Source organism: Panthera onca, chromosome A1, assembly GCF_046562875.1.
Source record: "Panthera onca isolate mPanOnc1 chromosome A1, mPanOnc1 haplotype 2, whole genome shotgun sequence".
NCBI lineage: Eukaryota > Metazoa > Chordata > Mammalia > Carnivora > Felidae > Panthera > Panthera onca.
In genome coordinates, this window is record NC_138339.1 from 65225595 (window position 1) to 65252477 (window position 26883).

At 41.0% G+C, this 26883-nt stretch overlaps 1 protein-coding gene and 1 long non-coding RNA gene across 3 annotated transcripts in view; one reads left to right on the plus strand and one right to left on the minus strand.

The window, feature by feature from the left end:
- The window catches only part of LOC144615146 (uncharacterized), a 41824-nt gene extending 25547 nt beyond the window's left edge, over nt 1-16277 (minus strand). The window contains exons 1-2 of the long non-coding RNA XR_013553639.2: nt 15957-16277; nt 11630-11760 (exon numbers count right to left, since the gene is read on the minus strand). This is a non-coding gene — a long non-coding RNA (uncharacterized LOC144615146). The remainder of the gene's footprint in view (nt 1-11629; nt 11761-15956) is intronic.
- A 107-nt stretch (nt 16278-16384) lies between these two features.
- Nucleotides 16385-26883, plus strand: part of SIMC1 (SUMO interacting motifs containing 1) — an 80410-nt gene continuing 69911 nt past the window's right edge. For both annotated transcript variants that reach the window (XM_078447042.2, XM_078447037.2), the window contains exon 1: nt 16385-16649. In XM_078447042.2, coding sequence (XP_078303168.2) covers nt 16521-16649 — 129 coding nt within the window. In that variant the 5' untranslated portion in view covers nt 16385-16520. The remainder of the gene's footprint in view (nt 16650-26883) is intronic.

The window sequence follows — 26883 nt, forward strand, 5'->3', positions numbered from 1 at the left end:
GGAATAGAATAGAGACTCCAGAATTGGACCCACAAATGTATGGCCAACTAATCTTTGACAAAGCAGGAAAGAATATACGATGGAAAAAAGACAGTCTCTTTGGGGCGCCTGGGTGGCGCAGTCGGTTAAGCGTCCGACTTCAGCCAGGTCACGATCTCGCGGTCCGTGAGTTCGAGCCCCGCGTCAGGCTCTGGGCTGATGGCTTGGAGCCTGGAGCCTGTTTCCGATTCTGTGTCTCCCTCTCTCTCTGCCCCTCCCCCGTTCATGCTCTGTCTCTCTCTGTCCCAAAAATAAAAAAAAAAAAAGTCTCTTTAACAAATGGTGCTAGGAGAACTGGACAGCAACATGCAGAAGAAAGAAACTAGACCACTTTCTTACACCATTCACAAAAATAAACTCAAAATGGATTAAGACCTGAATGTGAGAGAGGAAACCATCAAAACCCTAGAGGAGAAAGCAGGAAAAAAACCTCTCTGACCTCAGCCGCAACAATTTCTTACTTGACACATCTCCAAAGGCAAGGGAATTAAAAGCAAAAATGAACTACTGGGACCTTATGAAGAAAAAACCTTCTGCACTGCAAAGGAAACAATCAGCAAAACTAAAAGGCAACCAACGGAATGGGAAAAGATATTTGCAAACAACATATCGGACAAAGGGCTAGTATCCAAAATCCATAAAGAACTCACCAAACTCCACACCCAAAAAACAAATAGTCCAGTGAAGAAATGGGCAGAAAACATGAATCGACACTTCTCTAAAGAAGACATCCAGATGGCCAACAGGCACATGAAAAGATGCTCAACATCACTCCTCATCAGGGAAATACAAATCAAAACCACACTGAGATACCACCTCACACCAGTCAGAGTGGCTAAAATCAGGAGACTATAGATGCTGGAGAGGATATGGAGAAACAGGAATGCTCTTGCACTGTTGGTGGGAATGCAAACTGGTGCAGCCACTCTGGAAAACAGTGTGGAGGTTCCTCAAAAAATTAAAAATAGACCTACCCTATGACCCAGCAATAGCATTGCTAGGAATTTACCCAAAGGACACAGGAGTGCTGATGCATAGGGCACTTGTACCCCAATGTTTATAGCAGCACTCTCAACAATAGCCAAATTATGGAAAGAGCCTAAATGTCCATCAGCTGATGAATGGATAAAGAAATTGTGGTTTATATATACAATGGAATACTACTTGGCAATGAGAAAGAATAAAATATGGCCTTTTGTAGCAACGTGGATGGAACTGGAGAGTGTGATGCTAAGTGAAATGAGTCATACAGAGAAAGACAGATACCATATGTTTTCACTCTTACGTGGATCCTGAGAAACTTAACAGAAGACCATGGGAGAGGGGAAGGGAAGAAAAAAAAGAGAGAGAGGGAGGGAGGCAAACCATCAGAGACTCTTAAAAACTGAGAATAAACTAAGGGTTGATGGTGGGTAGGCGGGAGGGGAAAGTGGGTGATGGGCATTGAGGAGGGCACCTGTTGGGATGAGCACTGGGTGTTGTATGGAAACCAATCTGACAATAAATTTCATGTTAAAAAAAAAATCAAGTTGATCTGTCCGGCTGTCCTAATGAATTAAACAAGAAAGGATGTAACTGAGAAATAGATATAATTTATGACCATACTTCTGTAAAAGTAAATGACAATTAACAATCTTTTAATATATATTTTATATATTTATTTATATGTGTATGCATGTATCTATATCTTTGTGAATGCTTACATAGTTATGGAGAAAAATGTGTGGACTCACATACCTACGCAAACATTGGTTACATGATGGTGGTCAAGGGAAAATGCATGACGCAACAGAAAATCAGAATAAAAACAGATTGGGGTGCCTGGGTGGCTCAGTCGGTTAAGCATCTGACTTTGGCTCAGGTCACAAACTCCCCATTCATGTTTGAGCCCTGCGTCAGGCTCTGTGCTGACAGCTCAGAGCCTGGAGCCTGCTTTGGATTCTGTGTCTCCCGCTCTCTCTGACCCTCCCCTGCTTGCACTCTGTCGTCTCTCTCTCAAAAATAAATAAACATTAAGAATAAAAACAGACGAACAAAATGGGAAAATAATTATGGTATATGTTAAATGAAATGTAAAATTCAAAACGCTAGCTATAACATTGTTGTAAGTATGTAAAACTGAATATACTTGTGGAGGTAACAAAGACAATAGAAAATTTAAATGGCAGATTTTTATCTTGGATTGTTTTCAAAAGAAAGGGTGTTTTCAAGGATTGTTTTCAAAAGAAAGGGTTTTGTTATCTTGGATTGTTTTCAAAAGGAGGGGTGCCTGAGTGACTCAGTTAAGCTTCTGACTTCGGCTCAGGTCATGATCTCTCATTTGTGAGCTGGAGCCCCACATCAGGCTCTGCACTGACAGCTCAAAATCTGGAGCCTGCTTCGGATTCTGTATCTCCCTCTCTCTCTGCCCCTTGCCTAATCATGTTCTCTCTTTCAATCTCTCTCTCTCTCTCTCTCTCAAAAATAAACATTAAAAAAAAAAGTAACGCTGGTAAAAAAAAAAAAAAAGAAAATAGATTAACATTATTAACATTATATGTGTGTATATATATATTCATAATAAATGCATATTAGAACAAAAAATGAGAGCAAACCAATTTTTGCCTATTTGATTTTGTCTGTCAAAAATATGAATGCACAAAACGTCTGTTCAGGTAATAATATTGTACAAAGTGGTGAGAATAACTTCACTTCTTAACTTTGCAGATATCAAGGCAGACCTCATACTGCCCAAGTAATCCTGGAAAGCCTGGTTTAACGTAGTGTTACCTAATAACCCCTGTAAAACTAAGGTTGGCATTGTGGTCATTAATGCAATTTGGCCTGAACTGGTATCCTAGTCCAATTATAACTCCAATCAGAAATGTAAATTTCTTTGCTCTGTATTTTCTACTATACTACCTGCTAATGAAACAGTTATTAGGTACAAAGACAAGATTTATGCAATTCATCCTCCCCCAAATCACTTCCTAAATTATCCTAATTTAATGGATTGCTTTGTGCACAGCTTCTCTTGAACTCAGCTTGAACTCAGGTTCTTAAACTGAACCAGTCCTATAGGTAAGCTTATTCAAGTCTCCCACTACTTTCCTCCAATCAATTTAAATTCATAAATTACCTTAATGCCAAATGTTCCTTTAAACCATGTGCACCACCCAGATAATTGTAAACAGAAATGCAAAGCCAACATTAAAACTGCATGGCCATACAATGATTCAAAATGTGCGTATGATTATGTTTTAATACTATTATTTCACTTGAAAATGACATTTTTTCTTTTTTTCCTTCCAGAGAATTTGCAGACACCCAGGAGGCACCAAATAGCAAAGGAGATTCAGGATTTTAAGAAACTTATTGATGAAAGCAGCTAGGATGATAACATCACCAATTAGCCTTTTAGTTCAATTCTAATTTAGAGCAGATTAGCCTTGCAATCAGGATCTCCTATTTAGTGCCTCTTTCTTTGCTCCCACTTCCTAACTTGGACTATTCCCCCATCAAACAATGCTATTTTGAATGTTTTGACAAGGAATTGGGCTTTAAACCAGCAATTCTACTTCTGGAAATCTAACTTAAAGACATATTTTATTCAGAGCATAAAGATGCAAGTACATGAAGCTTGAAACTGTAGTGTGATATTCTAAACATTCTAACTGTTCATTATTAGGTAATTAGTTGAATAAATTATCCAAGCAATGTAATTCCTTGCTCAATAAATGTTATCTATTCACACAAATTCTAGTGACAGTTATTAAAAAAGATGAACAGCCTAGGAGGAAAAAAAATACAGTGAATGCATAAACAGTTTCAAGGAAAAACTACAAACAGCCAATGAACATTTCAAAACTATCTCAAATTCATTCATAATAAAGTAAATGCAAATCAGAACAAGATAACAATTTTAATTTATTTGATTGGCAACACCTAAAAAGCCTGATAACTAACGCTTGTGGAATTTTAGGAAACAAGCACTCTCAAACACTTTTGTTGTAATGGTATTTGGTGTAACCGTTCTGGATGATGATTTGGCGATTTCTACCAACATGTAAAACACATACACCCTGTAATCCAATCCCCAATGCTTAAGATTTTCTCTATGGATATGCTGGCAGGACTTGTTAAGATAAGTACAAAGATGATTTTTGCAACATTATTGATAATAGTAGAATCAAAACTGCATAATAAACAAGCAAAACCCTGGAAACAATCAGAATATCCATCACAGGGAACTAAGTAAATTATGGCACATCCTAACAAATGACTTTTTACGCAGCTGTTCAAAAGATACATTTACCTTGCAGTTAAGGAATGATCCCCCAAATACAACAAACAAAACAAAAAAGCAACATAAATAACTCTATATACTGATCTGTTTTGTATTTAAAAAAAAAAACACAAAAATTAGAAAGATAGAAATACATATATGTAAGTGATTTTGCATGTTTTGAAGGATTCACTAGAAATTAAAGGCATTTAGCCTTGGGAAGAATAAACTAGGAAAGTGTGGGTGGCTCTCAACTTTCACTTTTTATTTTGTAACTTTTTGTAGCATGAATTTCCTAATCTCACAGATGTGTTTTTAATTTTACAAACTGTTCAGTGTAGGCTATCAGGGTTGAGAGAATGTGATACACTTTTTTGTTTCTTTGTGCTTTTCTATTAAATAAGAAAACAATGTCATACTATTTTTAAAATATTATGAGCCAGTAAAATGGATAATGTGAATCTATATCCACAGAAAACTTTAAGGACATATTTTTTTTAAGAAAGCCAATTGCAATACAATGTGCATAGTATGATCCTATTTGTCTAAAATTGTGTGGTTTGCACCTGTGAGTATTCACCATTCAGAGATGTCTAGAAAAGTTATCAAAGTGTGATGTGGTTGCACATTGTTTTATAACCATTCTAAATTGCTTTAATTTTCTCAAAATGAGGATGTATCATCCTTAAACATAGAGGAGAAAACACAATTTTTATAAAGATTTGGCCCTACTTGATATCTCAGCAAATTAGAAACAGGGATGGAAAAGGGGAAAAGATAAGAAAATTATTTAAATAAAGTTATGTATTTAGTAGGCAGCACTGAGGGCCTGTCTACTAAAGCAGTCCAGTGGAAAAGCTAGGAGTGACCTGAAACTGGGAGTTTATACCTGGAGTCCCTCAGGAAGGACAAAGTGTTCTCTAAGGCATGGGAGAAATCTGAGCTGGCTAGCTGTGGGATAACAAAAGCAGCTCTGTAGGCACTGACCCTGCCATATTGTGGGAGATGCAGGAGAGAAGCATCAAAGGAAAAGACTTCAAAAGGGAAGGGCTGGAGAAGGTGCAAGGCCTTAGGACATGTTTACGCAGCCATTAACATTGTCCAGGGCCTGATCCCCCTTCACACCTAACCCTTCCTAGTGTTGTAGACACCAATTAACTCAAAATTCAACCTTGGAAACCTAAACCATTAAATTGATTAACACACTTGCTTAGCTGACTTTATGCACGTAGTCGTTAGCAATTATCGTAACAAAAAGAAGCTCCATTCTAGAGTTGGGGCCTCATTCCTACTCAAGTATGAGGACTTTCACTTAACTGCATTTTGTTTGCGGACTCATCTTTTGCGACTCTGGCCATATTCCCTGAAACACCATATAATGAAAAAAAGAAAAATGAGAGAAAAACACAACTTTTTAAAAAATGTATATCCAGGGGCGCCTGGGTGGCTCAGTTGGTTAAGCGGCCGACTTCGGCTCAGGTCATGATCTCACGGTCTGTGAGTTCGAGCCCCGCGTCGGGCTCTGTGCTGACAGCTCAGAGCCTGGAGCCTGTTTCGGATTCTGTGTCTCCCTCTCTCTCTGCCCCTTCCCTGCTCATGCTCTGTCTCTCTCTGTCTCAAAAATAAATAAAAACATTTAAAAATGTATATCCACACAAAAAAAATCCCCATTAATAAGGCAGAAAGTCCTACTGCTTAGAACATTTTTACTGCAAGTGATGGTTTCAAATCCCCATGCCAAGGCAGACATGTTCTTTGGCTAAAGCTAAAAATATATGTCATTTTGCTAAGTAAATATAAATCCAGGCAAATATACAGAAAAACTCTAGAGGAGAAAACACAAAACAATGAAGAGAGGAATTGGGATCAGGATAGTGGACGTGGTCAAAGGGGCCTCTGATGTTGTCCATAACGTTTTGATTTTTTAATAAAAGGAAAATATTCACATATATTTATTGTGGTAAAATATACATAAAATTTACTATTCTAACCATTTATAAGTGCAGAATACAATGGAATTAATATATAGTCACAATATTGTGCAGCCATCACCACTATCCATCTCTAGAACTTTTTCGTCTTCCCAACAGAAACTCTGTACCTATTGAATAACACCCATTCTCCCTTCCCCCCAGCCCCTGATAACTCCATTCTATTTTCTATTTCTATGAATTTGCCTAAGTAACTTATATAAGTAGACTCATACAACATTTGTCCTTTTGCGACTGGCTTGTTTCATTTAGCATGGTGTCCTCAAGTTTCCTCCATGTTATATCTTTTGTCATAATTTCCATCCTTTTTAAGTCTGAATAGAATTCTATTTTGATTATCCCTTCAACTGTCAATGGAACAGAGGTTATTTCTACCTGTGTCTCTATCATGAATACTGTTGCTATGAAGATACGTGGATAAGTATCTATTTGTGTCCCTGCTTTCAATGCTTTTGGGTAAAGGAATAGAATTTCTGGATCATATGGTAATTCTATGTCTAACTTTTTGAGGAACTGCCAAAATGTTGTCCACAGCAGCTGCACCATTTTACATTCCTACCACCAATGAGCAAGGGTTCCAATTTCTCCACATCCTCGCCAAAACTTGTTTTCCATTTTATTTTAATAACAGTCATCATAATGGGTGTGAAATGGTTTTGATTTGCATGTTCACATATTTTTTAATATGTAAGTTTTTAATTAAAAATTACTCTTGATCAATGAAACGAGAAGCTGGTTCTTTAAAAGAATTAACAAAATTGATAAACCACTAGCCAGTTTGATCAAAAAGAAAAAGGAAAGGACCCAAATAAATAAAATCAAGAATGAAAAAGGAGAGGCTACAACCAACACAGCAGAAATAAAAACAATAATAAGAGAATATTATGAGCAATTATACGCCAATAAAATGGGTAATCTGGAAGAAATGGACAAATTCCTAGAAAAATATATACTACCAAAACTGAAACAGGAAGAAATAGAAAATTGGAACAGACCCATAACCAGTAAGGAAATCGAATTAATAATCAAAAGTCTACCAAAAAACAAGAGTCTAGGGCCAGATGGCTTTCCAGGGGAATTCTATCAAACATTTAAGGAAGAGTTAACACCTATTCTCTTGAAGCTATTCCAAAAAATAGAAATGGAAGGAAAATTTCCAAACTCTTTCTATGAAGCCAGCATTACCTTGATTCCAAAACCAGACAAAGACCCCACTAAAAAGGAGAACTATAAACCAATTTCCCTGATGAACATGGATGTAAAAATCCTCAACAAGATATTAGCCAACCAGATCCAAGAATACATTAAAAAAATTATTCACCACGACCAAGTGGGATTTATGCCTGGGATGCAGGGCTGGTTCAATATCCACAAAACAATTAACGTGATTCATCACATCAATAAAAGAAAGGACAAGAACCACATGATCCTCTCAATAGATGCAGAGAAAGCATTTGACAAAATACAGCATCCTTTCTTGATAAAAACCCTCAAGAAAGTAGGGATAGAAGGAGCATACCTCGAGATCATAAAAGCCATAAATGAATGACCCAACGCTAATATCATCCTCAATGGGGAAAAACTGACAGCTTTTCCCCTAAGGTCAGGAACAAGACAGGGATGTCCACTCTCGCCACTGTTACTCAACATAGTATTGGAAGTCAGCCTCAGCAATCAGACAACACAAAGAAATAAAAGGCAACCAAATAGGCCAGGAGGAGGTCAAATTTTCACTCTTCACAGATGACATGATACTCTATATGGAAAACCCAAAAGATTCCACCTAAAAACTGCTAGAATTGATTCATAAATTCAGCAAGTTTGCAGGATATAATATCAACGCACAGAAATCAATTGCATTCCTATACACCAACAATGAAGCAACAGAAAGAGAAATCAAGGAATCGATCCCATTTACAGTTGCACAAAAAACCATAAAATACCTAGGAATAAATCTAACTGAAGAGGTGAAAAATCTAGACACTGAAAACTATAGAAACCTTATGAAAGAAATTGAAGAAGACACCAAAAAATGGGAAAAGATTCCATGCTCCTGGATAGGAAGAACAAATATTGTTAAAATGTCAATATTACCCAAAGCAATCTACATATTCAATGCAATCCTTATCAAAGTAACACCAACATTCTTCACAGAGCCAGAACAAATAATCCTCAAATTTGTTTGGAACCAGAAAAGACCCCAAATAGCCAAAGCGACCTTGAAAAAGAAAACCAAGGCAGGAGGCATCACAATCCCAGACTTCAAGCTATACTACAAAGCTGTAATCATCAAGACAGTATGGTACTGGCACAAGAACAGACACTCAGATCAATGGAACACAATACAGAACACAGAAATGGACCCACAAACATATGGCCAACTAATCTTTGACAAAGCAGGAAAGAATATCCAATGGAATAAAGACAGTCTCTTCAGCAAATGGTGCTGGGAAAACTGGACAGAAACCTGCAGAAAGATGAACCTGGACCACTTTCTTACACCATACACAAACATAAACTCAAAATGGATGAGAGACCTAAATGTAAGACAGGAAGCCATCAAAATCCTCAAGGAGAAAGCAGGCAAAAACCTCTTTGATCTGGCCAGAGCAACTTCTTACTCAACACGTCTCCAGAGGCAAGGGAAAGCAAAAATGAACTACTGGGACCTCATCAAAATAAAAAGTTTCTGCACAGCGAAGGAAACAATCAGCAAAACTAAAAGGCAACTGATAGAATGGGAGAAGATATTTGCAAATGATATATCAGATAAAGGGCTAGTGTTCAAAACCTATAAAGAACTTCTCAAACTCAACACCCAAAAAAACAAATAATCCAGTGAAGAAATGGGCAAAAGACATGAATAGACACTTCTCCAAAGAAGACATCCAGATGGCCAACCAACACATGAAAAAATACTCAACATCACTCATCATCAGGGAAATACAAATCAAAACCACATGAGATACAACCTCACACCTGTCAGAATGGCTACCATTAACAACTCAGGCAACAACAGATGTTGGTGAGGATGTGGAGAAAGAGGATCTCTTTTGCATTGTTGGTGGGAATGCAAGCTGGTGCAGCCACTCTGGAAAACAGTGTGGAGGTTCCTCAAAAAACTAAAAATAGAACTACCCTATGACCCAGCAATTGAACTACTAGGCATTTATGCAAGGGATACAGGTGTGCTGTTTCGAAGGGACATATGCACCCCCATGTTTATAGCAGCACTATCAACAATAGCCAAAGTATGTAAAGAGCCCAAATGTCCATTGATGGATGAATGGATAAAGAAGAAGCGGTATATATATACAATGGAGTATTACTCAGCGATCAAAAAGAATGAAATCTTGCCATTTGCAACTACGTGGATGGAACTGGAGGGTATTATGCTAAGTGAAATTAGAGAAAGACAAAAATCATATGAATTCACTCATATAAGGACTTTAAGAGATAAAACAGATGAATATAAGGGAAGGGAAACAAAAACAATATAAAAACAGGGAGGGGGACAAAACAGAAGAGACTCATAAATATGGAGAACAAACTGAGGGCTACTGTGGGAGGTGGGATGGGCTAAACGGGTAAGGGGCATTAAGGAATCTACTCCTGAAATCATTGTTGCACTATATGCTAATTTGGATGTAAATTTTAAAAAATAAAATAAAATAAAAAAGTTTCAGTGCAGATTAGACTGACTGAATGAAGAACTTTCTTTTTTGAATCAGGATTATTGTAGATTGGTCATATACGTATGTTATTCAGAAGTTTTAAATACATAAGTGATCAGATTTGGCAAAAATAATCTACGCGAGATGTATGAGAGCGACTGCAGCAAACTCTTCTAGGCAACCCCCCAACTAAATAAATAAATAAACAAATAAACATTTTTTTTAAATACATATTTTTCAAAAGAAAGTAAGAGATTGAGATTTGTTTTCTTCATTCACAAAGTAGGACTGCTCAGCTCTGTGAGAACAGAGCCCATGACTCTCTTGCTTACTGTTTCATCCCCAGCCCCTAACAAGGTGCCTGACACCCAGTAGGCACTCAACACATCCTTCCATCCAAAACTAGAGTCCTCCTGTGAAACCCTTCATAAGCTGAAATGGCATAAAGCAAAGAAGCAATTTCCATTCATTTATATGGAATTTTTTGTGTTTCCAGACCCCAAAAATAACCTCTCTTAGGCTCTTCCCTTACCTTAGGACACATCTTGCTAACAGTTGCACAAAATAAACTGAGATACAGCACAGATGCTCACAGACACAGTTCAAAGCTACAGTGGCTCGCTGCTGAGATGCTGAGTGGAGATCCTGGTAAAGGAGCTGGGCAGGGCCACTCTCACTGCTTGGGGTGCAAGCTGCCACTCTTAGGGCTGGCTGCAAAATAAATGCTGGACACTGTTTTTGCTTTTTGCCTTTTTTCATAAGGGTGAAAATCCTCTTCAGATTTCTTTTGGTTAGCAAAAACAGATACTAATGTTAAGTCTTTCGTAAAAGCAAAGTGGTATAATGTGGAACTTTCAGAAAAGTGGGAGATACCTATACAGTAATCATTGGATGAATAAATGACTGCGTTAGCCTCTCCGTTTACAAGGGATTAATGTATTATTTAAGGGGAATAAGTCTATTAAGAAGTATCACCTTGAAAAATACACACACACGCACACACACACATTATTATTCAGCCATAAAAAAAAGGAAATCCTTCTTGTTTGCAACAACGTGGATGAACCTTGAGAGCATTATGCTAAGGAAAATAATTCAGGAAAAGACAAATACTCTATGATCTCACTTATATGTGGAATCTAAAACATTAAACTTATAGAAACAAAGAGGAGGGTGGTGGTTGCCAGGGTTGGGAGGGGGTAAAGGGGAGCTATTAATCAAACAGTCCAAACTTTCAGTTTTAAGATGAATAAGTTCTGGGCATCTAATGTACAGCATGATGACCATAGTTAATAATACTGTATTGTATACTTGAAAGTTGCTATGAGAGCAAAGCTTTAATGTTCTCACCATACCAACAACAAAACAGTAGTTATGTGAGGTAAAGGATGTGTTAACCAACCTTATTGTGGTAAATATTTCACAACATATGTATGTATCAACATATCACATTGTACTTCTTAAACTTACACAGTGTTATGTGTCAACTATATCTCAATAAATCTGGAAAAAAATAAGACAAATCTCCCAGAAAAAAAAAGAAAAGAAAAACACACAAAGATACTAGCTTGTGAAAAACTATGATTTTAGAAGCCTTGGGTAAACAGAGTATTTCAAGACAGATCCAGGATGACCAAGAAAACATAAGTGACACTACTTACAGTTTTAAGAAAAGCAACTTCAGGGCTGGTATTCTTCCATCTGGGTTTTCAGATAAGGACAAGGCATTTTTCAAGTGTACTCTTATTACACAACCAGGGCCCCTGTGTTTCCTGACTTTCAGGCAGGACGGCTGATGAGAAAGATATATACAATCAGAACACCGTTGTACCCTTAAAGTCATATCACTATGCTTAAAAGTTAGTTACTAATATTAACCACTTTATCATAAATTCTGCAACAAAAGTAGAATTTAAATTTTTCTCCAATTAGTTCATATATCCAGATGAATATTGTAGTTAGCAACCATCCATTAATTCTCCCTAGCTAAAGAAGATGGGATCATTCAACTTGTTCTCCCCATTCCCTTACCACAAGTTGAAAGTGCAGCAAACTATTCTTCTTCCTATTCCCCAAGCTGAGAACTTGTCGGAAAGTTACTGAACCATGACTTGAACAAGCCCCTGATGTCCTTGGGTGCGAAGGAAGGGAGAAGAGAGCTAACGTGGGCCTTAGATAAAGGCCATCAGGATGAGAGCTGCCTGCATTTCTTTCCTTCCTGATTTAAGCACGCAAAATCTCCATGTGTGAGTCTCCTAGAGAGCACAGAAGATGGCTGAGCCTCAAGGCTCTTGCTGGCACTCCCCAAGAAGCCCCTCTGGACAAGGATCCCTGAACAACAAGGATCCCCCAACAGGCTTACAGGTTAGATTGCCCCTGGTAGGGACTGGTGGGGATGTCTGGGAGAAAGAGGTTGAGACTGACTTCTCCTAGGTTAGGATGTACACAGAGCAGGCCCCAGAGAGCAACCGTGTGCCCCGTCCAAGTAAGAGAGCTAGCCTCTGTACTCCCCACACATTGGGAGAACTATTATTGAAACAGCAACAGCCAGCAGAAAAAGAGCAAACAATTCTTTCTGGACAGTCTTGCAGAGAATATTCTCTCTCCCTCTTCCTCATTCCTACTTGGGAGGAACAAGAGTCAAGGGTACAGAAGGGGACATTACCACCCTCTCCACTAGGAGCTGTTGTAACCACAAGTCCACCTGCACCCGGAGAATGGTAAGAGCTATAAATTAAATATGAGATTAAAGACTTTAAATGGACAAGCCTAAGTCATAATGCTTGCAATGGGACCAGAACAGGATATTTTTTTAAAAAAATCTTTTAATGTTTATTTATTCTGAGACAGAGAGAGAGAGCATGTGCAGAAGAGAGGCAGAGAGAGAGGGAGAGAGAGAATCCCAACCAGGCAGAGCCCTATCCTGGGCTCAATGTCACGAACCATGAGATCATTACCTGAATTGAAATCAAGAGTCACTTACCGACTGAGCCACACAGGCACCCCCAGAATAGACTATTTTTTAAGGGAATTCACTATCTAGAGAACAAGAGGATTTCTACAGACAGTGGTGATGGTTACTGGAGAAACAATAAAATTATTTTATATTTATATCTCACAAGTTACATCTCACAAGTATATCACAAACTGGTTATATACTTGTCATAATTTATAATTATTTACTAACTTATTGTCTGCTTTCTCCACAAAGTATAATCACCATAAACCAGAGACCATGTCTACCTTGCTCACTATTGTTTCAAAAGTGTCACTGTGTTGTGACAGAGTGGGTAAGAATATAAGTGGAACAAGATTGATCATTCTTGAAGCTGGATGATGGGCACACAGGGTTCATCATAATCTTTGCTCTCCTTTTTTTAAAACGTTATAAAATCATAATTCACTTTCTTAATTTTAAATTTTTTCTCAATGTAATATGAAAACATTCACATTTACATAAAAGCTAAAGTATCATGTAGATTTGACAATGTTAACATTTTGTTATATTTGCTTTATCCATATTTATCCATCTACACATTCATCTATTTTTGATGCATTTCAAAATAACTTGTAGACATCAGTACACTTCATCCCTTAACACTGTAACATGCATATCATAGAGTTCAAATTTTTTTCCATTCCTTTTTTTTGGGGGGGGTAAAAATTACTTATGGTGAAATCATATGTTTACTATACATAAATATAATATTTATATAATTTACAAAAATATATTTTTTACATTTAAAAGTTTATAGTGCTATATTTGTGTTCCCCCAAAAAAACTCTAACCCCCAATGTGATGGTATTTGGATATGGGGCCTTTGAAAGGTAATTAAGGTTAGATTAGACATGTAGATTGGGCCCTCATGCTGGGATTAGTGGCCTTATAGGAGGAAGAAATCTCTCTCTTTTCTCTCTCTCTTTTTCCTTCTCTGCCTCCCTTCCTCTCTCTCCCCTCTCCCTCTCCTTGTCTCCCTCCTTCCCTCTTTCCTTTGCTCCTTCTTTTCTTCCTCCCTCCTTCCCTCCCTCTCTCCCTCTCTCTCAGCATACACCCACTGGGGAAAGACCATGTGAGGCTATAAAAAGAAATCTGCAACCTAAACAGAGAGGTTTCACCAGAAACCTTGATCTTTGACTTCCCAGCCTCTAGAACTGTAAGAAAAGAAATTTCTATTGTTTAAGTAACCCAGGCCATGGTATTTTGTTAATATGGTGGTGACTAAGACACAGTGTTATTAGGAAGCCACTAAAGGGGGCTTGATTACATACTCTCTTAAAGATCACTTTGGATGTGGAAAAAGGAATGAAAGAGGGCAAGAATAGATTCAGGAAGACTAAATAGGTGACTACTAAAGTAGACTGGGCCAGAGGTGACCTTAGCTTGCCTATAATGATCCCAGAAGAGGCCAAAAGAAGCAAATGGGCACGAAAAATATTTAGGAGATAAAAGAGACAGGACTTGTTGGTGAGAAAGAGGTAGAAATCAAGCATAATGCTCAGATTTCTCACTTGAGCAATTGCTGGCTGGTAGTACCACCGCTCACTAAGATAGGGAACAGAGAAGAAGAAGAAGCAGGCTTTTTTCAAGGGGACAGGGGTTCGGTTTTAATTCATTCAATATACATCTGCAAGGCTGGAGATAAGCTTGTGGGAGGCGTCCACATAAAAGTTACCCTTACAGCCATGTTGACACTGTGTAGGGAGAGTGCGTGAAGGTGGCCTCTGTTAGAACTCTGAGGAACATCAAGATTCAAGGATGGGGCGTCTGGGTGGCTCAGTCAGTGAAGCATCCGACTTTGGCTCAGGTCATGATCTCACGGTTTGTGGGTTTGAGCCCCACATTGGGCTCTGTGCTAACAGATCAGAGCCTGGAGCCTGCTTCAGATTCTGTGTCTCCTCCTCTCTTTGCCCTTCACATGCTCATGTTCTGTCTCTGTCAATAATAAGTAAATGTTAAAAAAAAAATTAAAAATAAGATTCAAGGAGTGAGTAGAGGAGCAGGAGTCATCTAGGAAGACTGAAAAGAAGTGGTCAGAGAGGTGCAGCGTCACAGAAGCTTGGAAAAGACAGTGTTTCAAGAAGCAGGGAGTCAAATAAACCAAATGTTTAATGGCATTTGGTGAAGACAACTTAATGAATGCCCTCACAAGTGGGATGATTTTCGCCATTCAACCAGAACTTCTGAAATGCGTTGGCAGTAGACTCCCTGCCCACCAGACCAGTGGTTTTCAACACATGGTGCCCAGACCAGCAGCATCAACGATATGCGGGAACTTTTCAGAAATATAAATTCAGAGCCTCATGCCTCGTACCCCAGAATTACAAACTCCGGGGTGGGGCCCAACAATCTGTGTTTGAACACGTCTTCTTGGTGATTGTGATGTTCACTGAAGTTTGAGAATCACTGCTCTAGACAGTGCTTATCAGGTAGCATCTGATAACCATTCCTTTGGAAATCAATCCCTCTTCTGAGAAATACGTTTTCCCATTGGTTCTGTCAACCCATATTAGCAAGTTGCGGGAGCATGAACGACAGGATTTTGTCAATACCCAACATTTATCGTAACACAGATCCTCCCCATCTTGACTTGTTCCTGCCCTACAACCGGCCACCTACCTACCACTTCTCCCTCTACCGGGTATATCTTTTTATCTTTATAACTTTGCTCATTCATAACATCTCATTTTTCCTGGCGGGAGCCATCTCAGGGCTTCTCTTTGTACATTTTTTCAAGTTTCTGATCCTGCTACCAACTGCCCAAGTTTCTGAATCTCACAGTTTAAATGCCTGCGTGACCCAGATTGTTGGTGAAACTGCCAGTTGGTACAATTTAGGAGTAATTTGGCATCATTTATCGAAACAGCAGAAACATCCCCTCTGACCCAGTAATTCCACTTCTAGGCATTTATCCCACAGTCGTACTGGCACCTGCGCACAAGGGAGCGGGGGTGGTCTCTGCCCCCTCAGCCACAGGCCAGGCCACCTACCCTCAGTCAGTGGGGGACCCTCCAGCCAGTCTGTTGCAGGCCAGGTCCTCAAGGGCCTCTCTCCTGGGCAGTCCGTGGGCTCGGGCTCAGTCAGAGGCCTGCCTGTTCACACCTCACTTCACACTTGGGTCAGTTGGAAACAGCTGGGGAAGCCCTCGCAGCCTCAGCGTCTCCCACGCCCGCCCGCAACACCGGCCCAAGCCGGCTGCGACTTGATTTTCTCTCTCTCTCTTTTTTTTTCCTCCCCAGGAAAGGAAGATAAGTTTCCCCGCCAAGCACAGCGCCCGCGGGGCCAGAACCCGACCCGCCCGCTGCCCGCCGCTCGCCACCGCCGGCGGCGGGGGGGGGGGGGGGGGGGGGGGGGGGGGGGGGGGGCTGGCTCCGGAGGGGCGGGGCGGAGCCGGCCGGCGGGGGCGGGGCTCGGGGCGGGAAGGGGCGGGGCCGGCGGGGTGATGGCTCCGGTTGTCGCCGCCGCCACCGCCTCAGCAGCAGGAACCGAAGTCGCCGCCGCCGTCGTCCGGGTCGCCGGCCGCCCGCGCGCCGCCTCGGCCGGGGCCCAAAGCCATGGAGGATTTCATCGTGATCTCGGACGACAGCGGCTCCGAGAGCTCCGGGGGGGCCCGCTCGGGCAGGGCGCGGAGGCTCCGCCGGGCCCTGTCCCGAACCCCCGGCGCTCTGCCTCGCCGGACCGTGGTGAGTGAGCGAGCCGCCGCTCGCCCAGCCCCGCCGAGGCCGGAGCGCTGCCCCCGCTCGGGCTGCGCATCTTCGCTCCCCCGGCTCGGCCCGCTGGTCCCCCCGCGCCACCGCCTCCCGCCCCCTGGCGCCTCACAGCTTCAGCCGCTTCCCGCCTCGCCGCTTGCCGACCTTTCCCGCCCTGAGGAGCGCGGCGGGCCCGGGCCGTGGCCGCCGGGCCTCCCGGGCTCCGCGCTGCAGCCTCAGCGGGCCGGGGCTGGCAACGGCGGCCGAGCACATGGACGGCGGCCTGGCGCGCCTGTGGCTGGGGGTGCGGGAGCCGGCTGCAAGCGGCCGTGTGAGGCCCGGCCGCCGGCTTCCCCGGAGCTCGGGTGGGGGCGGGAGCTGGGGGGACGTGGTCCTGGGGGATCTCGAGGCAGGGACGCGGGAGCGTGTAATTGTTTGGCCTGTGGTGGGTACAGATGTGTGCAGGGAGGTAACAGGAGCCCGGGCTGGGAGGGAGGGAAGCGCGGGCCTGAGCCTGAGCCAGATGGTGGCCGCGCTCCAGGGCCTGGCAGCCGAGCGAGGGGCCCGGTTTTGGAGTAGTGCAGGAGGGCGATTTATTTCGCTTAGCAAACATTTACCCAGCTCTAAAGGAATAGGGAGGGAAACGTCTTGCTCCCTTTTTCCTTCGGGCTCCTTAGTCTTTAGTCTTTGTCCTTCGTCCTGAGGTGGTGAATGAAATATCTATGGTCCCTGACTTTCTAGAATCCTCCACAGATATTTACAGAACCCCTAATGTGGGCTAGATGTGCTAGGCGCTGGGGATACAGTGGAGAACACAATGTCCGTGGTCTCTCTCACAGAAGGTGATGTATTCAACAAGTGACTGTTGAGTACTCCAGGAGTGGGAGGTGGACAGGCTTTCTATCAGAAGACTCTCAGCATCAGACTTCCAGCCCTCTTCCCAGCTTCCCACGGACACACCCCAGAAATAAAAGAATTCTCTGGCTGGTATAGGTCTGTAACCTACAGGTTAAGGAAGACACCTTTCTTCATATGCAAATACTCCTTCGAGGCAAATCTCCTAGCTTCTGCTCCTCGGGTCCCAGCCAGTTTGTAGTCCCTACGCCTCCACTGCCAGCCCCTTCTGTGCCCCAGGTATAGTGCTAAACGCGAAGTGGTCGCCTCGAAATGAATGGCATGCCAGACCAGTTAACATCTAGTCCCCTGTGGCACTGGTTCAAGCGTGCAGGATTCTCAGTAAATCTCAGTAAAGAACTTAGAGGAGATGGACAGACAAGATTTCAGAGGAGAAGTGACCCAACGTGGTAAGTGCATGGGTAGCCCCAGTGCCGTGGCGGTGTGAAGGACGTAGACCCACAGTAAATGTTTGTTGGGTGCAAGAATGGCTGAAGGAAGAGAGGAGAAAGAGCAGTTCTAATGGATGTTTGATAAGTGAGAACGAGTACATGAGTAGGAGCAGGCTCGAGGTGGAAGGGATGCCGCCTTCAGTTGGGACCTCAGGAGGAGTTGAACTCTGGAGAAAAGTCAGGACTGGAGAGGTTTGGTAATCACCCAAATAGAAAAGAGTGCTGAAGGCCTAATCGTGACCGAGATGAGCAAGGAAAAGACGAGAGGGAGAGAAAAGGTGGAAGGAAGAAGTGGCCTCAGAATAACTCACAGCTGCCTTTCCTTCCAGTTCTTCCTCGTTCCCGTTGCCCCTGGTCTCAAGCCCCCTTTCCTTCCAGGTGTCGTCCATCTTCCCTCATCTTCGTCCAGCCCCTCTCTTTAAGTGCTCAGATGTCATCCTTCGTCTGTGGTGTCTCTTGTGGCCCTTCACACACAAACGTGGGTGCTCTCTCAAACTGCTCCCCTCCCCCGTGACCGCCCAACCAAGCCTTTTCATTCTGAGCCTTCTGAGTTGAAGAGAAACGAAGGGCACATTCCAGAGAATAGTACCCAATGTAAATCTTGCCTCTCCATATATTTACTCCAGTTTTCCTTTAAAACTCCAGGCTTGGTCTCTTTTTATAGTTGTTGCAAATTAAATAGGGCAGTAGGATAACCATGCCAGAGATCAGATGCGTTAAGAGACTTGCAAGGTTAAAGCCTAAAACGCTTTTGTCTAGCTTTCACCTGAAGGCCCTGAGGTCAGAGAGACCTCTCTTCAAATCAGGAACCCCCACCCCCACCCCGCATAGCAGCAGTGCGAGTTTTGGCAAATTCTGTCACCTCTCTCAGCTTTTGCGCTTGAGAACATTGATACCTACCTGACAGGATCATAAGGGGGTTTTTAATAAGGCAACACAAGGAAAATGCCTAGCATAGATGATCGCTTTTGCTACACTTTGTATTTTTTCTCAACCAGGCCTGACGTTCTCAAGCGTGGCAGGCGATGAAATAAAAGAAACAAGTTTTATTTATTTATTTATTTATTTTTTACAAATATTGACTGAGGGGAAACAACTTGCTTGAATTTGGGAAATCAGAAAACTATTTCCAATACTGAAGTTGACATTTCTGAACTCCTGGTTCTTAACCTGGGCTTTAGTCTTCACTAAGTTTATGAAGCGGGTCTGTGTTTTCCATAATACTTACTAATTTCTGTTTGCCACTTACAAAAGCAGAATGTTGAGCTAATTACAAAAACTTTAGAAATGTACGTAGAAGAAAATTAAAACTGTCCTTAATCTCACCATCCAGAGATAACCAGTGTTGATATTTTGAAGTATGTCCATCTAAACTTTTATCTGTAAATGCCAGTGTGCATTCATACAGCCCCTCGTGTCTTCCCCATGTATGTTTTTGCGAAAATGAAATTCCACTATACATGTGGGGCTTTTTTAGCTTGCCTTTTTCTCTCTCTTTTTTAATGTTTATTTATTATTTAAGAGAGAGAATCCCAAGCAACACAAGGCTTGAGTTCACAAACCATGAGATAAAACCTGAGCCAAAATCCAGAGTCAAATGCTTAATTGCCTGAGCCACCCAGGTGCCCCACCTTTTCTCTTAATACACTTTTTGTCTCTTGCACCAATAAATACATGTCTCTCCGATATTTTTAATGTGTTTCATTGTATAGATTTGTAATTCTATTTATGATCTCCTATTAATGGATATCATGCTGACATTTACAAATTTTCTCTGTCATAAACAACCCAGTGTAAAGTCCCTCACAAATAATCTTTGTACCCTTGTTTATTTGCTTCTTTAGGATGAGTTCCTCTTAGAAGTGAGAGTATGAAGTCAAAAGGTATGCCCCCTTTGAGAGCTTTTGATATATATTGCCAAATTTCCTACAGAAATTGTGCACCAATTATATTCTCTCCATACCCTTTTCGCCACTACCCAGTCACCCCTAGATATTGTCAATTTATTTGGTAAACATTTACTGAACACTTACTATATGCAAGGCACTTGTAGGTGCTAAGAATACAGCTGTGAACAAGTCCCTGCCCTTGTGGAGGTTCTATTTTAGTCAAGGGGAAACAAACAATAAACAGTCACATAAATGTAATGTCAGATGATATAGAGTGTTAGAAAGAAAAATAGGCATTTTTGTTCATTTAAATATTTGTTGATTTGGTAGCCAAATTCTATGAGCTGTCATGGTTTTAATTTTTTTCTCTGGTTGTGATTCATTCTTTCAATAAATACTTATTGAGCACATGCTCTGACCCTGGGGACCAGAAGTAAACAAGTTAACAATGAGCTGATATTCTGTTGGGGAAATATAAGCAATAAACAACCAGAAAATAAGTGAACAATGTAATAGTAACAGGTGGTGTTGGGAACATTAAATTGTCTTTTCAAAGAAGGCCTCTCTCTGAAGAGTTAATATTTGATCTGAGAAAAAAATGACAGAATAGATTTGTTATGAGAAGATCTAAGGTGGCAGCAATGGGTGTGGCAAAAACAAAGACTTGGAAGTGGAAATGGTATGACTAATTGGAGGAATTGAAAGGCCAGTGGGGCTGGAAGGTCATGAATGGAAGACGCAGTCTGAAGAGATGAGTAGTGGGCTAGGTCATATAGGGTCTTGTAGACCACAATAAGGAGTTCCAATTTTATCCTTATGTAATAAGAAATCTTTGAAGGGTTTTAGGCAGGGGAATGACATGATCTCATTTGCATTTTTCTTTTAAATTTTTTTTTTTCAACGTTTTTTATTTATTTTTGGGACAGAGAGAGACAGAGCATGAAGGGGGGAGGGGCAGAGAGAGAGGGAGACACAGAATCGGAAACAGGCTCCAGGCTCCGAGCCATCAGCCCAGAGCCTGACGCGGGGCTCGAACTCACGGACCGCGAGATCGTGACCTGGCTGAAGTCGGACGCTTAACCGACTGCGCCACCCAGGCGCCCCTCATTTGCATTTTTAAAAGATGGTTTTAGGGGTGCCTTGGTGGCTCAGTCAGTTAAGTGTCCAACTTTGGCTCAGGTCACGATCTCATGGTTCGTGGGTTCGAGCCCCATGTCAGGCTCTGTGCTGACAGCTCAGAGCCTGGAACCTGCTTCAGATTCTGTGTTTCACCCTCTCTCTGCTTCTCCCCCGCTCACGCTCTGTCTACCCTTTCTCTCAAAAATAAATAAACATTAAAAAAAAAAAAAGATTTAGAAGGTAGTTTTAGCTACTGTGAGAAGATAAGACTGTACGGTAAGGTGACCGTGTAATTTATCATCCAAGTGGGAATCCTTTTGCAAATGAAAGGGGGTGCTAACTGGAGGGGATGTCAAACAACAGGTGAAAACTAGAACTGTCCCAAACAAACCAGGAGTATAGTCACCTTCCTGAAAGGAGACCATAGCGGAATCAGGGAGACCAGTTTAAGAGGTTGCTGCAGTAGTCTAAACCAAAAATAATTGTAGCTTGGAATAGCCTGGGATACTGGAAGGATTTGGGACATTGGAAGATAGTGAGGAAGTAGAATCAACGAGTCTTGATAACTTGGATGTAGACAATGAAAAGAAAAGGAAGAATCAAGAATGAAGCTCTGGTTTTGGCCTGAGCAACTAGATATATGTTGGTGTCCTTCATTAAAATGGAGACTTGAAGACCAGGATTGGAGGAAAGATTCAAGAGTTCTGTTTTGAAGGTGTTAAAAGATGCTTATAGAATAGCCAACGGGAGATACAAGGTATGTTGTTTGTACTGAGTTTGGAGGCCAGGGGAGAAGGTCTGACTAGGGACACAAATTTGATGTCATTGACACATAGGTCGTAGTAAAGTCCTTGACCTGGATGAGATCATCTAGGCTAAGACTCAACAAGAAGAGCATGCTGGACGTAGCCCTAGGGCACACACAGCGTCTACCTCAGATGAAGGTAAGGGGAGGAGGAGCAGCTAGTGAGGTTGTAGATCAGAGAGTGTGCTCAGCATGTAGTAGAGCTGGACACCTTGAACATGTTTATTGGTGGCCTATTGGGTATATAGAGAGAGAGATTGTGTGCATGTGTGCATGAAGATTACCTGTTCTTCTCCTTTTGGGGTGTTATTTGTAAATTTTCCTTACATACTAAAGACTTGTTATGGGTTGAATTGGGTCCTTCAAAAAGATATGTCAAAGGCCTAACCACCACTACAAAATGTGACCTTATTGGGAAATAGGGCCATTGCAGATGTAGTAATTGAAGATGAGGTCATACAGAGTAGGGTGGGCCCCTACTAATCTGATATGACTGGTGTCCTTATAAGAAGACATGAGGATAGAGGAAGAACACCATGTGACGATAGAAACAAAGATGGGAGTTGAAGCTGCAAATCAAGCAATACCAAGGATTGCTGGTGACACCAGAAACTAAGAGAAAGGCGTGGAACAGATTCTCTTCTACAGGCTTCGAGAGAGCGTGGCACTGCAGATTGGTTTTGACTTTTAAGCCTCCAGAACTGTGAGATGATAGATGCCTGTTGTTTTAAGCTATTTTGCAGTAATTTGTGCTAGGAAACTAATACAGCCTCCTGTGTTATACACGTTACTTTTTTCCCCCCCAATTTTTTATTTCTTTTGGTTCTTTACAAAAGTTTTAAATTCTTGTGTAGCCAGTTCTATCACTCTTTTCCTTAGGAAGCCTTTCCTCTTAAGATTATAAAAATATTTTTTACATTTAATTTATTAATCTACCTGGAATTAATTTCAAAAAAGGGATAAAATAGTCATCTTTTTCTTTCAGGATGGTTAGCTAGTTGTCCTAACATTTATTGAATTATCTATCTTTCCTACCCTGTGGTTTGAAATATTACCTTTATCAAATGGTAAACTTTTATATATTTTTGTGTCTATTTGTGGACTTTCTTTTCTCGCCTTGGTACATGCTATTTTAATAATAAGCAGAGGAGGGGCACCTGGGTGGCTCAGTCGGTTAAGCGTTGGACTTCAGCGCAGGTCATGGTCTCACGGCTCCTGAATTTGAGCCCCTGTGTTCGAGCCCCACATCAGGCTTTGGGTTTTTTTTTATTTTATTTTTTTTAACGTTTATTTATTTCTGAGACAGAGAGAGGCAGAGCATGAACAGGGGAGGGGCAGAGAGAGAGGGAGACACAGAATCCGAAACAGGCTCCAGGCTCTGAGCGGTCAGCACAGAGCCCGATGCAGGGCTCGACCTCACGGACCGTGAGATCATGACCTGAGCCGAAGTCAGACGCTTAACTGACCGAGCCACCCAGGTGCCCCAAGCCCCACATCAGGCCTTGTACTGACAGCTCAGGGCCTGGAGCCTGCTTCAGATTCTGTATCCCTTCCCTGTGCACACTCTGTCTCTCTCTAAAATAAATAAGCATTAAAAATTTTAACAATAAGCAGAGGAAACTCTTCATTGCTCTTTTTAGAATTTTTTTGACTACTTTTGCATGTTTATTCTGTCAGATCACTTTAAAATCATTTTGTCAACCTCCAAACAATTTCTACTTTTAAAATGGGGATGATACTAAATTTAGAAATCTGTACTTTGTGGTGTTTTACTTAATGAAGTTTTACACTTTTATGTGTGTATCTGTGCATCTTTTATCTTTATGGTTTTTTTCTTTGTTTTATGTTTAGAGAGATCTTTCCTGTCCTGAGATTACTTTCCTTTTATTTCCTTTGCATTATTTTTTTACCATCTCATTCTTACATTTAGATCTTTAATTCACCTAAAATGTTTTATATGGCATGAAATGTACCTGCCATTTTCCATATACCGTATTGCCCTATGTAAGACTTGCTGTCAGCTTAAGAACAGCTTTTCAGGAAAAAAGAAACTGCCACATGAAATGTGAGACCAACTATTAGATGCACCCTGATTGCAGATATAGGAGGGAAACACTCTAGATATGAGAGTTTATAATATATGGTGTTAATTGTCTGGGAATCATTTCTCAAATAATTATCTTTTTTCCACATATTTGAGACACATTTTTAACACCAAATTATTTTATACACTTGTGTCTGTTTCTGGGTTTTCTTTTGTGTTTCATTGATTGGTCTATTTTCAATGACAGAACTTTACTGTTTTATTTTTGTGGTTTGATCATAGTTTTTGGTATCTAATAGAGCAATTATCTTTCCTTATTTTTCTCCCGAAATTTCTTGGTTATTGTGCCCATGTAGGCCTCCAAAAGAATTTTAGAATCATTTTGTCCAGGATTGCATTTGATTAGGGTTCCTTTGGGTCAAATAATTCTTTGTTGTGGGAGGCTGTTCTGTGCACTGTGGAATGTTTAGCAGCATCTTTGGTCTCTGCCCACTAGCTGCCAGCCAGTAGCAGCACCTCACCTTTCCCTCAACTTGTTACAACCAAAAGTGTCTCTAGATACTCCCAAGTGTGTCTCCTGGAGGGCAAAATTGCCACTGGTTCAAAACTACTGTGTTGGACTTATAAGTTAATTGAAAGAGAAATAACATCTTTATAATACTGTCTTCCTAATTAGAAACATGGCTTACCTTTCATTTTATGAGGTTTCCTTTTTGGCAATCAATAAAACTTGCTTTGAATCCTGCGCGTTTCTTATCCTGGAGCTAGTGTTTTGATTCTGAGTAACTGGTTGCCCCATAGGGTTGAGCATGCCAATCATGGTGAGCCTCACATAGTAAGAATAGCTTGCCTTTATGCTAGGCACCCTGTTAATTAAGTACGTTGCATGGATTAGCTCATGTAATCTTCACTGCAGCCCCGTAAGTTTGGTACTGTTATTGTCCCTATTTGAAAGATGAAGAATCTGAGGTAGGGTCAGCCAGGTGCTAACTAGTAGAACAGGTTTACCACCGTTAGTCTCAATCTTGAAAATCCTGGGGTGAGGGCATCTGGGTGTCTTAGTTAAGCATCCCACTTCGGCCCAGGTCGTGATCTCACAGTTCATGAGTTCAAGCACCTCCTTGGGCTCTGCACTGACAGCTCAGAGCCTAGAGCCTACTTCAGATTCTGTGTCTCCCACTCTTTCGCTCTCTGCCCATCCCCCACTTGTGTGCTCATGCTCTCTCTCAAAAGTAAATAAACATTAAAATAATTTTTAATAATAAAAAATTAAATTAATAAAATTTTAAAAAAGAAAATCCTGGGGTGAACTTGCAAACCTCTCACCAGGTTTCTGAAGGCACATCCTCTGGAGGCACTAGAAATAAATGGATAAGTTGAAAAAAGCAAGTTGCAAAATATTCTATTTTTTAAATGTATAGTTTTAGGGGCACCTGAGTGGTTCAGTCGGATAAGCGTCTGACTTCAGCTCAGGTCACGATCTCACAGTTCATGGGTTTGAGCCCCAAATTGGACTCTGTACTGACAGCTCAGAGCCTGGAGCCTGCTTCAGATTCTGTGTCTCCCTCTCTTTCTGTTCCTCCCTTGCTTGTTCTCTGTCTCTGTCTCTCAGAAATAAATAAACGTTAAAAAAAAATTTTTTTTAATGTATGGTTTTAGAAGAATAGACCCATTGCAGTTTTTTAATCCAAAAATTATTTTTTTAAGTTTATTTATTTTGAATGAGAGAGAGAGTGAGCAGGAAAGGGGCAGAGAGAGAGAGGGAGAGAGAGAATCCCAAGCAGGCCCCTCACTGTCATCACAGAGCCCGACGTGGGTCTCAAACCCATGAACTGCGAGATCATGACCCCAGCTAAAACCATGACTCAGACACTTAACCTAGTGAGCCATGCAGGCAACCCCCAAAATTATTTTTCAAACCCCTATCATGTACTTAAAAATATTTTTAAAAATCGTCTTTTCTTTCTCAATCCCTTCCTCCAAATAAAAGTACACTGTTGGACACAGCCATATCCCCAGCAACTAGCTTAGTGCCTTGAGTGTAGTAGGTGCTCAGTAACTATTTATTCTAGGAGAAACAATTCCTTTTACTGATTTTCTAAGGAATTCTTTTCTCCTGCTAAGTTTTGTTGCAGTTACGTCAAAATAATTTTATGTGATGGGAGAGCCAAGGGATATATATGGCAGCTATCCCAGGCTAATTTTTTTTTTTCCAGGTTACTAAGACTTTGAAAACTAAAAAATGTGGATATGTCTTAGAATAAAAGGCAGAATTCACCTACATTTTGAATTTAAACATCAGATGTCACACTAATTTGAATCTTAAATCAAGGTCAGCTCTCATGTAAGCCTGAAGATCACTTACCCCATCCCCCATTAACAGCTTTATTAAGATATAATTCCATACCTTACGTGAAAATTCCCACCCATAAAATTCCCTGAGTTGTTTGACCTTCACCACTATCTAATTTAAGAACATTTTCCTTACTCCAGAAGGAAACCCTAGACTCTCCAGTGGGTTCTCTTTGTTTTGTTTTTTTAAGGTAATCATATCACCTGAAAAATAAAATTTCCCCATTTTAAATTATAAAAAGTATTTTAAAATGTTAAATAGAGGTAAAAAAAAATTCAGGGCCTCAGGAAAAAACCCACCCCTGTCCATTGCCACTCTGAGATAAGTAAGTTTTTGTGTATTGTTCCAGAAGTTTTCTCTGTGTGTACACAAAAATACATAAGTGTCTTTTTTCCCAATGGAGTCATACTAATCTTTTAAACCACTAAATATATTTTAGGCATTTAAAAAAATATTAGTACCTCATCAAAACTGTTGCCCATTTTGCTTACAGTGGTATTCCTAGTACATAACATGATGATTCCTGGCACATAGTGAGTATTCATTTAGTAAGTATTTATCAGCTGCATGTTATTCTAATATTTTGAAGAAGACCATAATTTATTGGACCAGCCCTTACTGATTTTAATTTTGCTATTACGGAAGATGTGATGAACTCTCTTTCATGGTCAT